This window comes from Cucurbita moschata, unplaced genomic scaffold, assembly GCF_002738365.1.
Source record: "Cucurbita moschata cultivar Rifu unplaced genomic scaffold, Cmos_1.0 Cmo_Scf00014, whole genome shotgun sequence".
NCBI classification, from domain to species: domain Eukaryota; kingdom Viridiplantae; phylum Streptophyta; class Magnoliopsida; order Cucurbitales; family Cucurbitaceae; genus Cucurbita; species Cucurbita moschata.
This window is the reverse complement of record NW_019268530.1, coordinates 4,108,414-4,125,032: the sequence shown is the minus strand read 5'-3', so window position 1 is coordinate 4,125,032 and position 16,619 is coordinate 4,108,414. Positions and strand designations below refer to the sequence as shown.

General features: G+C 36.0%; 2 protein-coding genes across 2 annotated transcripts; both read left to right on the top strand.

The window, feature by feature from the left end:
- Positions 1-2,032: 2,032 nt before the first annotated feature.
- Positions 2,033-6,183, top strand: LOC111452379 (transmembrane 9 superfamily member 3-like). Its single transcript, XM_023093066.1, has 7 exons — positions 2,033-2,322; positions 2,915-2,955; positions 3,065-3,647; positions 3,770-3,907; positions 4,011-4,167; positions 4,246-4,730; positions 5,609-6,183. The coding sequence occupies exons 1-7, from the start codon at positions 2,171-2,173 to the stop codon at positions 5,826-5,828; spliced, it is 1,776 nt and encodes a 591-aa protein (XP_022948834.1). The 5' UTR covers positions 2,033-2,170; the 3' UTR covers positions 5,829-6,183.
- A 980-nt stretch (positions 6,184-7,163) lies between these two features.
- On the top strand, positions 7,164-8,956 carry LOC111452662 (CASP-like protein 4D1). Its single transcript, XM_023093483.1, has 3 exons — positions 7,164-7,435; positions 7,505-7,637; positions 8,455-8,956. Exons 1-3 carry the CDS (start codon positions 7,287-7,289, stop codon positions 8,923-8,925), a joined length of 753 nt encoding a protein of 250 aa, XP_022949251.1. The 5' UTR covers positions 7,164-7,286; the 3' UTR covers positions 8,926-8,956.
- Positions 8,957-16,619: the final 7,663 nt, after the last annotated feature.

Below are 16,619 nucleotides of genomic sequence, written 5' to 3'. Positions count from 1 at the left end.
TAGAGCAACAACGAGACTTTTCACAGAGGATCAGAATTTATGGGAGTTGTGTGTTAAAAATGTAGAGAAATTGATGAGTTTATATAGAAAAAAAGAAGGGCAAAAAGGTAAGAATTAATATTCACCCAAATAAAAAGGTGGAGATTAAAAGTAAATAAATAAAAAAAAATTTAAATTCATTTATTTAATTTTTTAAATATAATAATAATATAATATAAAAATAATAAAAATCCATGCGGTTAAATGAGATTCAAAATTTGCTAAGAATATAATAATATAATAATAATAAAAAGTTATATCGTTAAATTAAAATTTCATAATTTATTATAAATATAATAATAATAAAAACACTAATCACCCCATTTTAAAATATAATAATACAATAATATAATATAGTAATAATAAAAATTGATGTCACGAATGGTTAAATTTAAATTTATATTGGGTAAAAATAATTTTATTTATAAATATAATAATAAGAAAAACTTCATCATTTACTACTCTTCCAAAATTACAAGTGTCATACTTTGATTTGTCCATCATTTTGATTTAGGTGCCACCTCATCCTGACGGGTATGTTGTATCGATTGTAATTCCTCCGTTTTAGCTCTGATTTGAGAGATTGAAAAATAGTTATTTCTAATCTTATGGACAATTCAAAATACTGAAAATTGTTAATAATTAATAGTAGATTTGTTATCCTCCGAACATCAATCAATTAATTAACATGAGATTAAGGGCAAAAAAGCCAATACCACGCCCATAAATCGAAATCCAAATTTGGCACTTAATGGATTGAGCATCCACGACATGCTCACGTTACTTAATTCTCGCTTCTAAAAGTGGAAAATATCAAACCAACACGAGTCATTCTAAGAGTGAAGAGTATCCCTATAGATCAACACAGATTATTCTAGCATGTTTTGTCTTCACAAGCAGTAACATAAAAAAAATTCGAGTGACATAGAATTACTTCAAGTAAATCATGCTTAATTTTAGAGCTCTCGTGACTAACGTGAAATTTTCTAATTTTTATATAACTAATATAATAAAATATACGTTAAAATATCATCATTATCTTGGTATTTTTTTATTTATTAAATTTTAGTTTTTGTAATTATTGAAAGTTTTTATGTTAATTTTTTTAATTAAAATTTTGATTAAATAATGACTATAAGGCTAACAGTGGAGTGAGGGTTGCAAGTGGATGCTTCGTGCTTGTTGGCAACTGACACGTGATTATTCAAAACTCGATTCCGATTTATTGCACGTGGTGCTGGTGCTTCCATAGTGTACATGTTTAATGGGATTTGATTCCATCGAAGGTACCAACAGATCCCGGCTTGGGTTATGACTTGGTAATCCGACCAACTTGGACAACCCAACCCTGACTTGGGTTAGGTTTCAAATTGACATTCTTTTAGTTGGGTCAATTTCACTAATCCAAAAATACAGCTACAAGCTAATTCAACCCGGCATCCCTTAACAAAAACAAAAATAAAAATATTTAACATGTGTAACAAATATTAGTGATAGTCTTATAAATATTTGATATTTTAATTATTAATCGAACATGTACGGTGGATAAGTAAAACAACCAAACTCAACCAAAAAACAGAGAGTTGGGTTGGGACGAGTTGAGTTGTGAACCCTGTTCTAGTCATTCGGGTCACATATTCAGCGAACCCGAAAATTTGGGTTGGTACAAAAGATTTTCCAACTCAACCCGTATCTCTAAATTGATATACATGTCAATTACGGTCGAGTTAGGCTCACGTGAACGTTAATTATCGTTGAATTGTGAGTTGGAGTAGATTACAAAATTGCACAATAATTAATTATGACCAAATGGAATTAAATTGAGTTGGATGAAGATAAATATAAAATAATTAGGAATATTAATGTGAAAAAAATTAGGGGAAAAAAGCCGGGCGTGGAAGCGTAAAAGGGACGAAGAAGTGGCCTTCCAAGTGCCCGCCACTGTAGCCGTGGGTGAGCCATCAAACGTCTTTAAACGGCGCCACATCTCTTTCACTTTCACTGTGTGCATATCAGCGTAGGCTCACGAACGAACGAACGAACGGAACACACAAACCCCAGGCCTTAAAACGCCCTTTCCCTCTCCCCATCTCTCCCATTTCCCTCACCACTTCTTCCTGCTTCCTTCGCAATGGGGAGATTTGGGGCGGTGGTGTTCATCGCCTTACTTGTTCTTGTCTGCGGATCTGTTCGCGTGAGATCTGATGGATCGGATCATCGTTACAAAGATGGAGAGTCTGTTCCTCTCTATGCTAACAAAGTTGGTCCATTTCATAATCCGAGGTAATTTCATCGAATCTTCTACCTTCGTCTTCTTCAATTTCATTTGAGATCTACGATTTTGTCTCTGTTTCTCCTCTGCTACTTTAATTTTAATTTCCTGGAGTTGTACCCGCTAGGTTTCGTTGGATTCAATTACTTGTAGAGTTCGTGATTTCAATCCAGATCTGAGCTATTTTGTGCAGTCAATGCGTTGACTGCGAAATGTTACCTCTGATCTGCTTAATCTTTGAGCTAAATTGATTACTGTAATCTTATTGCTTTTGAAAAATGTTGGTCTTCTGTTAAATACGGGAGGAATATTCAAGACACTCGAGATTCCGTCTTCGAGATATGCTGTTTTATTCCCTTGACGAAGTGACAGCCTCACCGACTTTGTTTTGGTGGCGTGCCTTCTTGATAGAATATCCGAATTTTCATATTTCGGGCTATTAGGTTTACTCAATTCTGGGTTCGTAGAAGTATGTTTTTTGTTTTCTCTAGACCCTAACTTATGAAAAGTATATGATACTGTTGCATAGGCGTTTGAAGGTGTTGTAAATTGCTATCTATTTTCTCTAACATATATTACACTTTTGTTTTCTTTTGGTTACAGTGAAACTTATCGCTACTTTGATCTCCCATTCTGCGTACCAGGTATGTATCCCTTGTGTTAATTCTTCCCCCATTTCCTCGTGAAACACAGTTTTACACTGTAGAGTATATTTGTTAGATGGAAAACCAATTAGATGAATCTAAATTGCAGATCATGTGAAGGAGAAAAAGGAGGCTCTTGGTGAAGTATTAAATGGAGATCGTTTAGTTAGTGCCCCATACAAACTTAACTTCTTGCAAGAGAAGGATTCTATTTCTGTTTGCAAGAAAAAACTGTCAAAGGAAGAGGTTGCTAAATTTCGTGCTGCAGTAGACAAGGACTACTACTTTCAAATGTATTATGATGATTTGCCGATTTGGGGTTTCATAGGGAAGGTTGACAAGGAAGGAAAAGAACCAAGTGATTTCAAATATTACCTTTACAAGCATATCCATTTTGATATCTTTTATAACAAGGATCGTGTTATTGAAATAAACGTCAGAACAGACCCCAATTCCCTTGTCGATCTCACTGAGGACAAGGAAGTTGATGTTGAATTTCTGTACACTGTAAAATGGAAGGAGACGACCACCCCATTTGAGAATAGGATGGATAAATATTCCCAATCCTCGTCACTGCCTCACCATTTGGAAATTCATTGGTTCTCAATCATAAACTCATGTGTAACTGTCCTCCTCCTTACTGGATTTCTTGCCACCATTCTTATGCGAGTGCTTAAGAATGACTTTGTCAAGTAAGAAAATTTAGTATTCTTACTTTTTTTTTTTAAAGTGTTTGTTCTGCCTTTTATTTCAATTTGTCTCTTCTAAGGAAGCCACTGTCATTTTATGTTACCCTTCTGTGTCTATGATATAGATATGCTCATGATGAGGAATCAGCTGAGGACCAGGAAGAGACTGGGTGGAAATACATTCATGGCGATGTATTTAGGTACCCAAAACACAAGTCTCTTTTCGCAGCTTGTCTTGGTTCTGGTACCCAACTGTTTACACTGTAAGTCATAACGTATCTTGTCGACCATCAAAGCTAATATTTATAAACCCCTGGTTCCACCATCAACTGTATTTTTTTATTAATTGTACATTTCTCTCTACAGTACGGTGTTCATATTCATACTTGCGCTTGTTGGAGTGTTTTATCCGTACAACCGAGGAGCATTGTTTACTGCACTAGTTGTTATCTATGCTCTCACATCTGGGATTGCTGGCTATGTTGCAACTTCCTTTTATTGCCAGCTTGAGGGATCAAACTGGGTAATTTCTCCTTGAATTATCTTCTTTTAATTACTATAGTATTTTGGGCTAACAAGGTCTTCAACTTCTCAATGACAGGTTAGGAATCTACTGCTGACGGGATGCCTTTTCTGTGGGCCTCTGTTTCTGACATTTTGCTTTCTAAATACCGTTGCAATCGCCTATACAGCAACTGCTGCCCTTCCTTTTGGTACTATAGTTGTAATAGTTCTCATATGGACTCTTGTAACATCGCCGTTGCTGGTGTTGGGTGGGATTGCTGGTAAAAACAGCAAGGCTGAATTTCAAGCTCCAGTTCGTACCACCAAATATCCTAGAGAAATTCCATCTCTGCCTTGGTACCGTGGAACAATTCCACAGATGGCAATGGCAGGATTTCTGCCTTTCAGTGCCATATATATTGAGTTATACTACATATTTGCTAGTGTGTGGGGCCACAGGATTTACACCATATACAGCATCTTGTTTATTGTCTTCATCATTCTCCTGATAGTTACAGCATTCATTACTGTGGCATTAACATACTTCCAACTTGCTGCCGAGGACCATGAATGGTGGTGGAGGTATGCAACTGCTACTCCTTTGTGATTAGTTGCATTCTTTAGTAATTTTACAACTTTTGTCACTAAGCCGTGTGTTTCTTTTCATCCTTTTTTGTTCTTTTAAATTTATAATACTAATTAGTAGGAGAGTATTCGGGTGGATATTCTTTTTGCTCATTTTTTTCTTCCACTAAATTTCTGATGATATAGAGGCAGGATAAAGCCTGCTTTCACTAATTATGAAATGGTTTCTAGTTGAACATGGCATTTATGTGAAATGTATTTGTTTACGGGATAAAAGGTCTGAGAAGTTCGTGATAGTCCTTCAGAATGATTTGGTTGTCACCAAACGAAACAAGCTTCGTCTTTTTTTTTTCCTCCTCCTTTTCTTCCCTTTCTTAAAACATTACCCTTCTGGTAGCTTTTATTACTTTGAAAAAATTTGGTTGCTGAAGCCCTGCAAGAAAGGTGTTTCTATGAGTAATATATATTCTTCTGGCTGCTGATATTTGCTATCAGATTTCATGGCAGTTGAATATTATCACTCAGATTTCTTATAGTAGTTGGTAATGGATCTAAATGTTTTGTTCACCAACTGTTACTTTATGATTCTCTGTTTGGCATACATTTCTCTTGGAGAACTTGTCACAGGCGTCAGATTGAACATCTATCCATGAATTCTAGAATATTTAGATTGCATTTACGTGCTGGTACTAGCAATGTTAGGTGAGATGGGATTTCATGTGGGTATTTGAATATCTTTAATGTATATCATAGACATGTTGAAATGTGCTTTCAATACTTTTTGTTTCTAATCCATCTAACCATTTGAGCACTGTGACATGGAATGTATATCCATGCTTAATTTGTTAAACTCCTTTGTCTTCATTCTTTTTCAGATCTTTTCTTTGCGGCGGGTCAACTGGCTTATTTATCTATGCATATTGTTTGTACTACTACTACGCTCGCTCAGACATGTCTGGGTTCATGCAAACATCATTTTTCTTCGGCTACATGGCTTGCGTCTGCTATGGGTTCTTCCTGATGCTTGGAGCTATCGGTTTTCGAGCTGCTTTGCTTTTTGTCCGCCACATATATCGATCCATCAAGTGCGAGTAGCCCTGGTACCCTTTACTCAATACTGAGACAGAGTTATGTTTCTGTAACTTTTCATATTTTCATAGGTTTCAATGTAGAAAGGTTACATGCAGTTCTTTTTTGTCCTTTTGGTAATATGTCTCAAAAAGCAATGAACAATTTCTTTAGATATTATGCTTTTAAGAGTAGAGAAGCATGGCGACAGGACGGATGAACGTGCTAGATACACCAACTTGGGGAAACAGAGTCTGTACCATTACATTAGTTCCAATACTTTTGTTATAATCTTTGTTCATTACATTGTTGTTGTTCCTCACTAGTATCAACACTCTTTTATGATGAAATACTCGTCAGAGGAATTGAATTCGTTTGGTTAGTCAAATGTTCCTCAATTTCTTTAAAACCCTTCACACTATATTGGGAGGAAATCTATTCAAATTCGTGTAAGATAAACATAATTAACCATCTCAAATTGTGTTAGCTTAGTCCATTTGGCCTAAGAAACTACTAGAGTTGCAGATAAAGAACGGTCGGTAGGTCCTACTTGAGGAGATTTATTTTTTTCAATTTTTATTTAAGAGTTCCAAATTTGAATGCTCCCCTTGTTCAAGTGAAAGAAAAAGATCCAAAAATCCAATTGAATTTAAAAGCAATCAAAATAAAATGTCAAAGAACTACCGGACCTATTATTGACCTTGTGACTAGGGTAGAACTAGTTGGAGAGACATTATCTGGCCTTTGTTCGCATCAATGGCTGGGCCACCACCGGAAGTAAGGGAAGCTAACCGAGTTGATTGAGAATCAGTCGTTTATCTCAGAACCAAAAAAGATGCCTAAACTCACCCCAACAAAGTATCCTCCTTCAAGCCTGTTTGAGTTACCATTGTTGTTCCATATACTTTTGAGCTAGCTGTAGTAGACCATTGTTGTTCCATATACTTTTGAGCTAGCTGTAGTAGAGTTGGTTACAAGCAAGTCATCTCTTAGATATTCGATCGTGGACATTGAATGAAGTCAACTCCGAGCTAGCTGTAGTAGAGTTGGTTACAAGCAAGCCATCTCTTAGATATTCGATCGTGGACATTGAATGAAGTCAACTCCTGTCCTATATTCGAACCCACCAACAAGCATTAGGCATTAGAAGAGGCACATTTTAGCATTAGAAGAGGCACATTTTGCTCGAGAAACTCCCTTGCATCCTTTTTTGTCCCAAAATAAATTCCAAATAGGAAGCTGCCCAACAAGAAGATTTGAAGTGAAAATTATAAAAAAAATAGAGGGAAGCCAGCTATATATATTGTAAAAGTAAAAGACATTGATTCTAAGGTATGGAGACATGACCAAAGCTGAGTGGCTCCTTGTTTCAATTTTATTGTAATGTAATGTGAATTTGATGATGTAAACGAGACAGAACTTTGATGTTATAAAAGAAGGGAAGGGATGTAATAGGCAAGGTAGGAAGCTCTAAGTTTGAGGTCGATGGGTCGTATGGTGGTAGCGTTCATCGGGATTGGACTTCGAATCTTCGCCTTCATATGTCTCCTCATCGCCTTGGTCGTGATCGCCACCGACAAGCTGGTCCTCATTGAGGGCTCCGAATCAACCTTCAATGACATTCAAGGATACAGGTTCTCTATTCTGCCTACTTCTAATATCCATTCCAATTCACACCCTAAAATTTGTTCTTCTTCATGCAGGTATGTTTTGGCCGTGGCAATCATAGGGTTGGTACATACAATACTACAACTGGGTTTCTCTATTTACTATGCGGTTACCAAAAACATACCCTTTTGGAAGGGACTCCCTCAATTCAATTACTACACCGACCAGGTTTGTGTTGATTTCTTTATCGAGAATGTTGTTCTTTCAAACTTAACCTCAGCGTTACGGTGTTTCACATCAATTTTTTGTCCATCGAATTTTTAATCCAAAGTTAATCTTCAAAGCGTTTTTAAAAGATAAAATATCATCAATTTTGAAAGAATAAGGATATTTTTTAAACAAGAGGACGCTGGGTGTCACAATCGCACTCTTGATGGCAGTGGACTTGCGATTGTGCGGCACTCACTTTCCAATAACAAGTGAGTTAAGCCAATTCATTCTTACGTCGCCTACGGTCAAGCAACGTATGCTCGAGTCTTTGGCTTCAGTTTAAGAAGAAGTATATAAGTATTGGTAGGGAGACGTTCACAACTAGTCATGTCCCCTATCCCCTTGAGGCCTTTCATGTCCGGCAGGCCTAGACACAATTTTTCCGAAACGTCATACTCTTAGACATAATTTTTCCGAAACGTCATACTTCCTAGAAATATGAATGTAAAACACTAGAACATAGAAAGACATAAAGGGTTTGGCTTGTCATAGGCGCATGCGGCCATGGGCAATACGCCTTGGACGAGCATGACCGTGACACTGGGTTCCAAGGGGTGGATTGTGGGATCTCACCTCGTTGGAGAGGGGAACGAAACATCTCCTATAAATGTGTGGATATCTATCCCTAGTAGACGCGTTTTAAAACCGTAAGGCTGGCGACGATACGTATCCGCAATATCTACTTACGATCATTTATTTTAAAATCGAGAAACCAAATAGAAACAACTTAACCTAATTTGTTGAAAACTTGCTGATATCCAAATGGGGAAGGCAGGTGATAAGTTGGGTGTTGGCATCGGCGGCGGGGGCCGGCCTTGCGGTGTCGGCGGATCGTAAAATGTTACTGAATGAAGTTGTGGAGACCGGTATCGGCGATTGCGGAGTGTTGTTTGCAGCATTGGATCAGCAGAAGTGGTTGGTTGACGATTTCTTCGATAGGGCCAATATCGCCTCTGCCATTCTCTTCCTTGCTTTCCTCTCCATCGCCACTATCCTCCTCCTCTCCCCTTTCAATCGGATCGAACCTATTCCCACCACCCAAGATCTTGAGGCCCAATCTCCGCAGGCCCAAAATGGCAAGGCCCAATCTCCACAGGCCCAAACAGTCGAGGCCCAATCTCCACATGCCCACACAGTCGAGGCCCATTCTCCACAGGCCCAATCTCCACGGGCTCAACAGGTTGATGCCCATTCTCCACAGGCCCAAAAGGTCGAGGCCCAACCTACGGAGACCTCTTCCACTTGATTTTTCCAATTTCACCGTTGTCTTTTCTTCTCTCTCGTGTATTCTTTAGCTTTAGAGAAATCATTTTATTATATATATATATATATAATATCGTACTTTAATAAAGAAAAATTTAAGTTTAAATTTCATTTTATTTTGTCTCTCAGGCGTGTATACGTGTTGGGTTGGAAGAATCTTTTCGACCGATTTATAATTTCAAGCTATTGTATTATGTGACTCGAACAATCCGAACAGAGTCCACAACTTAATCCAGATTTCATTGTTAGGTTGTTCTTTTTTAAAATTATTGAAAAAAAATCATACGTATCTGCAATACACGTTGCATCAGTAACTAAAATCTCATCAACCTCGTTCTATCATCAACTATAGGTTCGAATCTAAGATAAAATCTCGAGAATGTTTGCTATCTTGAATTTTTTTTTTTTTTTGTCTTTCCTAAATGATAAGGATAAAAAATAAAATAAAAAGAAAATTGGATCAAAAGAAAATGTCGTTTTGGAGTTTTATCAACAATTTTCTTGTGTAGGCGGAGATACGGTATATTCTGAATCCTTAGTTAAGGAATTACAAAAGAAATTCTTTCAACAAATATGTGAATTAGGAAGGTTTATACATGCACCGATTAATTGTAATCCTATTTTCAAATTGATCTGATTAATTAGAACAAAAAAAAATAATAATAAAGGTCAATCCACAAATCAACCGAATTTTCAATTTTTCAAAAATTATATCGAAAATACTAACTCAAACTAAATGATTTACAGTTGGATTGTCTGAATTAGTTAGATTCTCAGATTATTTGAGCACTCTTAGATCAAGTTTGAGGCCACTCATGGCGTATTAAAACATAAAGTATTTTACGGTTAAAAGATATAAATCTTTATGATTTTTTAACATTTAAATTAGGTTTTTTTTTTTTTTTTTTGGAAATTGCTTCATCTTTTCACAGATAAGTGCATAAAAGAAATAATTTTTTTTTTTGAAAAAATTTATCATTATAATTAAAAAAAAATACAATAAGTTTGAATTCTGATGCAAATATGTTTACTAAAATATATATATATATATAGCGTAAAAAAAATAGAAATTATTATAAATGTTGACTTTTTTAATTACATTAAAAAAAAATAATCTCACTTTTAGAATATATTTTATTAATTTTTGTATTTTTGTTGGGTCTATTAATTTCTCCCCTTTTCCATATAAATTTATGAGATTAATTATTTCTTTTTTTTTTTTTATCTAAAAAATATTGATTATTCCAAATATGGTATTATGAGGTGAATCTGTAACAACTTTTAGGCTTTTGTCTGGTTTCTTTTATTATTATTATTATTATTATTATTATTTTAAAATCAACTTAATTATATTTTCATTTTTATTAATTTTAAATCATATTTTTAAATTTATTCAATATCATAAAATAGACAAAATAAAAATATATCTGATTTTTAATAATTATTAGATACAAAAATAAAATATTTTTACGTAATTTTTAATTTTTTTTTTTTTTTTTTAATGTTAAGATATGAATCTCCGAACTCACATGGTCATCACTACTCATCTCTCTCAACTTTTATATCATAAAATAAAAGAGATGCCTAAAACTTATGGGTCCATGCCTGCAACCCATTTCTCATGATTACCCTTTGCTGCCTCAACTTTGTCACCTCTTCGGGACGATATACCTTATAGATACTTCTCGAGAATTCAAATTATTGACCTCCTAATAACAACAGTTAGTTTATTATCGTTGAGCTACTCTCATTTTAGCTCATTTTTCATTTCTCGTTACTCCTCTCTTTAACTCTTTTCATCATATCATAACCAAACGTCCTGCGTGACATGTTTTTTTGTTTGTCGGAGACAGTGGCACATTTTGTTTCTTTTTTACGTTAGTTGAAATGGGTTTTTGGGCATGGATTCGATTGTATGGAATGTCGATGTTATCGTTATCGGTCGACGAAACGTGTAATCAATCAACAGTCGTTTCTTTTAAATTTTGATGAGAGAGAGAGAGAGCGTTTTGTCTTGCACGTGGAATGAGAGAGAGGGAGGCAAAGGCATGGATTGAAGGCCATAGAGAGGCACATGCGGACTAAAAAGGTCACTTTCGAACAAAAGAAAAGGCTACGCATTTACAACCAAAAAGATAAAAGCGAAAATAAGCACAACCACACGCTTATTTGTATAATATAATACTACAAACTCTTACAACTTAGAACAACCAAATATTGTCGCCAATTATGATCGTCTCGATCGAATATTATCTCCTCTAGAGTTGAGAATTTTTCGTCGAAAAGAATCTCGATCCATGAAAGTTAGGTTAGAACGAAACGAGAAACATGAGAGCATTAGAGGCTATGCTATGGCTATGGACGTAGGGGAGGAGGGAAAGGGAAGAGACACGAAAACATGGAGGACACAGTGACTTAAATAGTTGCATAATAAGTTAAATAGTCATACGATGGAGGAGACAACAACTACAAGCCTAAACCCGACATCCCACACCTTCTATCCTCGACTCTTTATGTATTTGTCTCTTTCAAAATTCTCACTTAATTCATTCACTTCTTGACGTTTTTCAACTCCTAACATATTATACGCCATTCATTTTGTACTATGTACGAGAGAGAAGTTAGAGAAAAAAATAACCCCGACTTTTGTATTGAACAGTTATTAACCCGATGCTTTTAAAGAAGTTGAATAGTTTGTCCTAAGTTCTCGTCCACAGTGATCAAATGCCCATTATAACGCTTTTTTGTTTATAAATTCCTTGTTTATCCACTAGGTCAAACAGGTTGATTTTTTGCACCGTGCAACAACTATAATTCGATTCATCCTCTTTTTTCAAAGATTTCGTAATTTAACATCAAACCCATTTCATAAAACGAGAGTTGTGGGTGTATTGGACTCTACTGTGCTATGTGTCATGGTCATATTTATCTAAGACATGTTGTTTATGATCGCATGTCGGATGTCCTAGTCATGTTTGTTCAGGATATGTTGTCCATGAACGTCTGTTCTCTTTCTTGTTGTGTCAATACGAGGGTGTATGACTGTTCGTCAAAATCATGTCTACACCCATCATGGCTAAAATACCCCAAAATGTACTGTACGGAGATACGACTAGTTGTCACTTATTCCTACCCGGGTTATATACTATCAAAGTTGTTATTGCTGCCTAGTCGCAATTAGTTCATAACATTTCTTCTTTCAAATTGTTTTCAATGTATTTTCTCGAACATTTCTCTCAAACGTGACTCGAGGCTCAAACATATGCCAACGTTATCCGCGAAGTCCAAATTTCTCACGGTTGATTTGTTTTTTGGGTTAGAACAAGTGTTACACAATCCCTATCCACTGCCACAAAAGTGCGATCGTGACACTGTACACCATCATAGAAAACAATTCATTCACTCGCTAAGAAACGTTGCTTCGATCGAACCATCCATTTGAATTTAGCCATTCCTCCATCAATCACCCACTAACTTCCAAAAGCTAAACGTATGGCTAGGTTTTGATATGTACATCCATAGCTCTATTATAAACCATTTCACAATAATGTCTCCAACAAGAGACAAGACAACTTACAAACCATTTCTATATTCTTGTCTCTCATGATTTGATGTTTCCATATATATTCTCATAATTCATTACAACAAACACAACCCTTTCAATTATCTTCAGTAACACGACCGTTTATATGTCTCTACAATAATATGATATTATCCATTTCGAATATAAGTTCTGGAGCGTTTTTGATATCTTTCCATATAAAATAAAATTTTAAACCTGTCTGGACCTATGGCTCGGATGAGTTTTGTCCTATTCAATTTTTTTTTAAAAAAATTAAATTATTGTGAAATGATTGAAAAAATGTAAGGAGAAAATAAAAATAGGAAGAGGATAAAAGAGTGGTTGGGATATTATTGTAAAATAAAAGGAGGGAAAAGGACAAGGAGGTAATTTGGTGAAGGAGAGAAGGCCCGGCCCAACCCACTAAGGATGTCTGGAAGCCCACGATTGGACAACTCACGGCCCACTATTCCCCCAACACGTAGGGCCCACACGTGTCATCGTTAAAATTATATAAAAAAAAAATATCTTAAAAAATAATTATTACCATTTTGATATGCGGTAAAAAATTTTAAACCAAGATGAAAAAATGGTCGGGTAATTCCCCACAAAAAATCTCTTTCCCCAATCCCAACGAAAATAATTAGTGACGGGACGGAGACAGAGACAAGGTTATTTACACACGACCCGCCTCGTAGACATTTCTAACCAAACGATGATCTGGAACGATGCGACAGTTACTCGAAAGAAACATCGACGTAATTTCATAGCCATTCAATTTGAATACTACGGGAAGAACATAAGTCAGATGAAGGAACGGGGAGATTCTCGAACGAGGAAAATGATCCAATGACTTCAAAAAGAATTAAACGAGGAGCCGTATGAGGTGAGAATCTAATGTACGATGACCTAAAACGCGTAATTGCGGAAAGTATTATTACATTTATACCCTCCAATTTGTATCATGTAGTACAAAATCTGTGTTGTCCCTACCTATCTCTCTAAATCCTTAAACTAATTCTTGGCTATTAAATAATTAATTAAAATTAAGAAATGAAATAAATAAATTAATTAATTAATTAATTAATAGAGAAATGGGGGAGATGATGGGGGAGTGATTCGGTCCGGCATGGATCCGCATGTGTAATCATCTTCCCCAACCTTCTCTTACTAATCCCTAATCTAATCATCATTTTATTCTTAACTCAAACTCCCACCTTTTTCCCTTTTCCCTTTTTTCTTTTCCCTTTCTTAATTAATTATACATTTATCATATTTAATTACTTAATTAATCCCGTGCTCGTGGGTTCACTTCATCTGGGTCGGTTGCCACACATTTTAGATGTTCAGAATTATTGGGAATGAGTCCCACCCGGGTTAGTTCAGTGGAAGATCATGTGTTTATAAGTGAGGAATACTATCTCCATTCGTCTAAGGCCTTTTTAAAGTCATGAGAGCTTATACTCAAAGTGGAAAATATCATATCATTGTGGAGAGTAGTGATTCCTAACATGGTATTAGAGTCACGCCCTTAACAAAACTCGACTCAAATAACTCAACACCAACCGTAATTGTTTGGATTGTAAACAACCCTTTGGAGTTAATTGACCTACCTCAACTCTGTTATGGACCTAATGGGTTCAGTGGGTTTTGTTCATGGCTTCGAAGGTGTAGTCAAAAGATAAGATTCAACCTAATTGTTTAGATTTAAACAAAACTGGACTCAAATAAGTCAACCCCAACCCTAATGGTTTGGACGGTAAACAACCCTTTGGAATAATTGACCTACCTCAACTCAGTTAAGGACCTAATGAGTTAAGTGGGTTCGGTTCATTCCATCAGTCAATTCAACTCATAAAGTTTTCATGTTAGCTGACTTGGATTAAGTTGATCGGATTATTCTTGAGCTCATCAGTTCTAACGTCGTTCACGTGTTTTGATTCTTTGTTGGTGGGCCGAGTAGGTTCGTGATGATCAATCTAAGAGAGGGTTAAGTGATAGAAAGTGATTCATGGTAGGGTTTAGGTTATATAAAGAAAAGGCTTCTATCCTCTTTAAGGGATTGGTCCCATTTTCTTCTTTCTTTCTTCCGGCAGCCACCGAACCCACAGGACACTTTGCTTCCATAAGATTCTTTTTTCCATTCATGTTCTAATGGCTAACCACCGCTCGGGATAGAAAAAAAAAAAAAAAAAAACGAAGATTTCACATACTACTTTTGATCGAAAAATCAATCTAATTTATTTCGTAGCTTTCGCTCGGGTCAGACTCGGGTTACCCGAAAGTGTTCGAGGTTCATTCATTGAGCTGCTGATATGGGCATGTTTTCACAAGCTCCTCCACACAGTCTTTCTTCGTTATAAGGATTGGAGTTTTGACCATGCAATGTTTAAATCATTGCAGCTTTTGGATGTTTTAAGAAAAATCAAACTTCACCATCATTTGTTTTTTTTTTTATTTTTTATTTGGATTGAGTTGAATGCTCGGTTCCTGAGTTTGAACTTTTTTTTATTGGATAATCTAAACTCGAAAATAGAGTTCACAATCCAACTGTATCCTTATTTTATGATGGGGATTGATAATATTTAACTGTCGTAACTGATGTTAGTGAGTCGTTGTGGCTTATGAATGTTCGATGTTTGTAGGTAGTTTATATCACCCGATAACTTGGCCGACCCGGATAACCTAACCTATGGGTTGGATGGGTTTTCTTTTTTTGATTTGTTGAAGAATTGAAAATTTAAGTTGATTTATGGGTTGATATATTTTTAATCATATTTGACGTTTATAACTGATGTTAGTGATGTGTTGTGACTTGTAAATATAGATTTTAGTTACTAATGTAACATGTACCGTAGATAAGTATGATTTTTTTTATAAAAAAAAAAAAACAACCCGACAACTCTGAACCCCGACCCAACTTAAAAATAGAGGGTATGATTGGGTTGAGTCGAGTTGTTAACTCTATCTGGATTGCTCGAGTTACCAACCCAACCAACTTGAAATTTCGGGTTGATCTGAAGGATTTCCCCAACTCAACTCATGCACACCTGTGACCGAACCAACACGAAATTTTTGGTTAGGCTAAAAACTTTTCGGACCCAACGTAACGGGTGGTCGTCGGTAATAAATTTTTTTATTATTTTTTTGAAAAGAAAAAGGGGAAGAAATTAGGGGTATGGATGCAGAGAAAGTTTAGGGGGAAAAGGCAAAGGAGGGAAGAAGGGAGCATCTTCCACAAGGAATTATGATTTCATTCACTATCATGTCCTTGGAACATGACTTTACATCTTCACTCTCACCTTTATAAAAGCTGTTTCTTTCCCACACAATTAATTAAATCCCATTCACACAGACCCTTCTGTGCCTATTGCCAGCCACTTAACCCTCCAAGGGTATTTCAGTCAAACCATTATTTATTTCTTTTTTTATTTTTTATTGAAAATACAAGCGAAAAGAACCCGATCTCAAACCGCCCAAGCCCACTGCTACAGGATATTGTCAACTTTATCTCGGCTATAGAGAGGTTTCCACACTTTTGTAAGGAATGGTTCGGTCTCATTTCCAACCAATGTGGGATTTCACAATCCATCCTTTTTGGGAGCCAACATCCACTGAATGGTTCTAATATTGTTTGTAACCGTCAAAGTCCACCGTCAATAGATATTGTTCTCTTTGAGTCTTCCCTTTCGTGCTTCCTATGCTAGGGAGAGGTTTCCACTGTTCTCTTTGGGTCTTCCCTTTCGTACTTTCTCTGCTAGGGAGAGGTTTCCACATTCTTACAAGGAATGTTACGTTCAGATCTCCAACCAACATGGGATCTCACACGATAAAAAACTAAAAGTTTAAACAAATAACACGAACATCTAAACTAATACTAATATTTCACAATTGGGTTTAAAATTCGTCTTAACCCAACTCAACCCAATTCATGATCATGTACGACGGATGGATGGGTGTATGTATTATGATCATGCACGACCATCATTTTACACCCATGTAATTAATTTTGAGTTTTTGTTTGTTTGTGGGTATGTCTTTCCCTGATGGAGCCCATAGCTGCCTGTGGGATCAAATTAAAAACCCTTCACAATATCATCCCCTAAAGATGAGGA

Bases quoted from the DNA above. Each gene is read 5' to 3' on its own strand.
- LOC111452379 (XM_023093066.1), top strand. From the start codon at position 2,171: ATGGGGAGATTTGGGGCGGTGGTGTTCATCGCCTTACTTGTTCTTGTC. The intron at 3,648-3,769 runs GTAAGAAAATTT...TCTATGATATAG, and splicing joins CTTAAGAATGACTTTGTCAA to ATATGCTCATGATGAGGAAT. The intron at 4,168-4,245 runs GTAATTTCTCCT...TCTCAATGACAG, and splicing joins AGCTTGAGGGATCAAACTGG to GTTAGGAATCTACTGCTGAC.
- LOC111452662 (XM_023093483.1), top strand. From the start codon at position 7,287: ATGGGTCGTATGGTGGTAGCGTTCATCGGGATTGGACTTCGAATCTTC. The intron at 7,436-7,504 runs GTTCTCTATTCT...TTCTTCATGCAG, and splicing joins AATGACATTCAAGGATACAG to GTATGTTTTGGCCGTGGCAA. The intron at 7,638-8,454 runs GTTTGTGTTGAT...TGGGGAAGGCAG, and splicing joins TCAATTACTACACCGACCAG to GTGATAAGTTGGGTGTTGGC.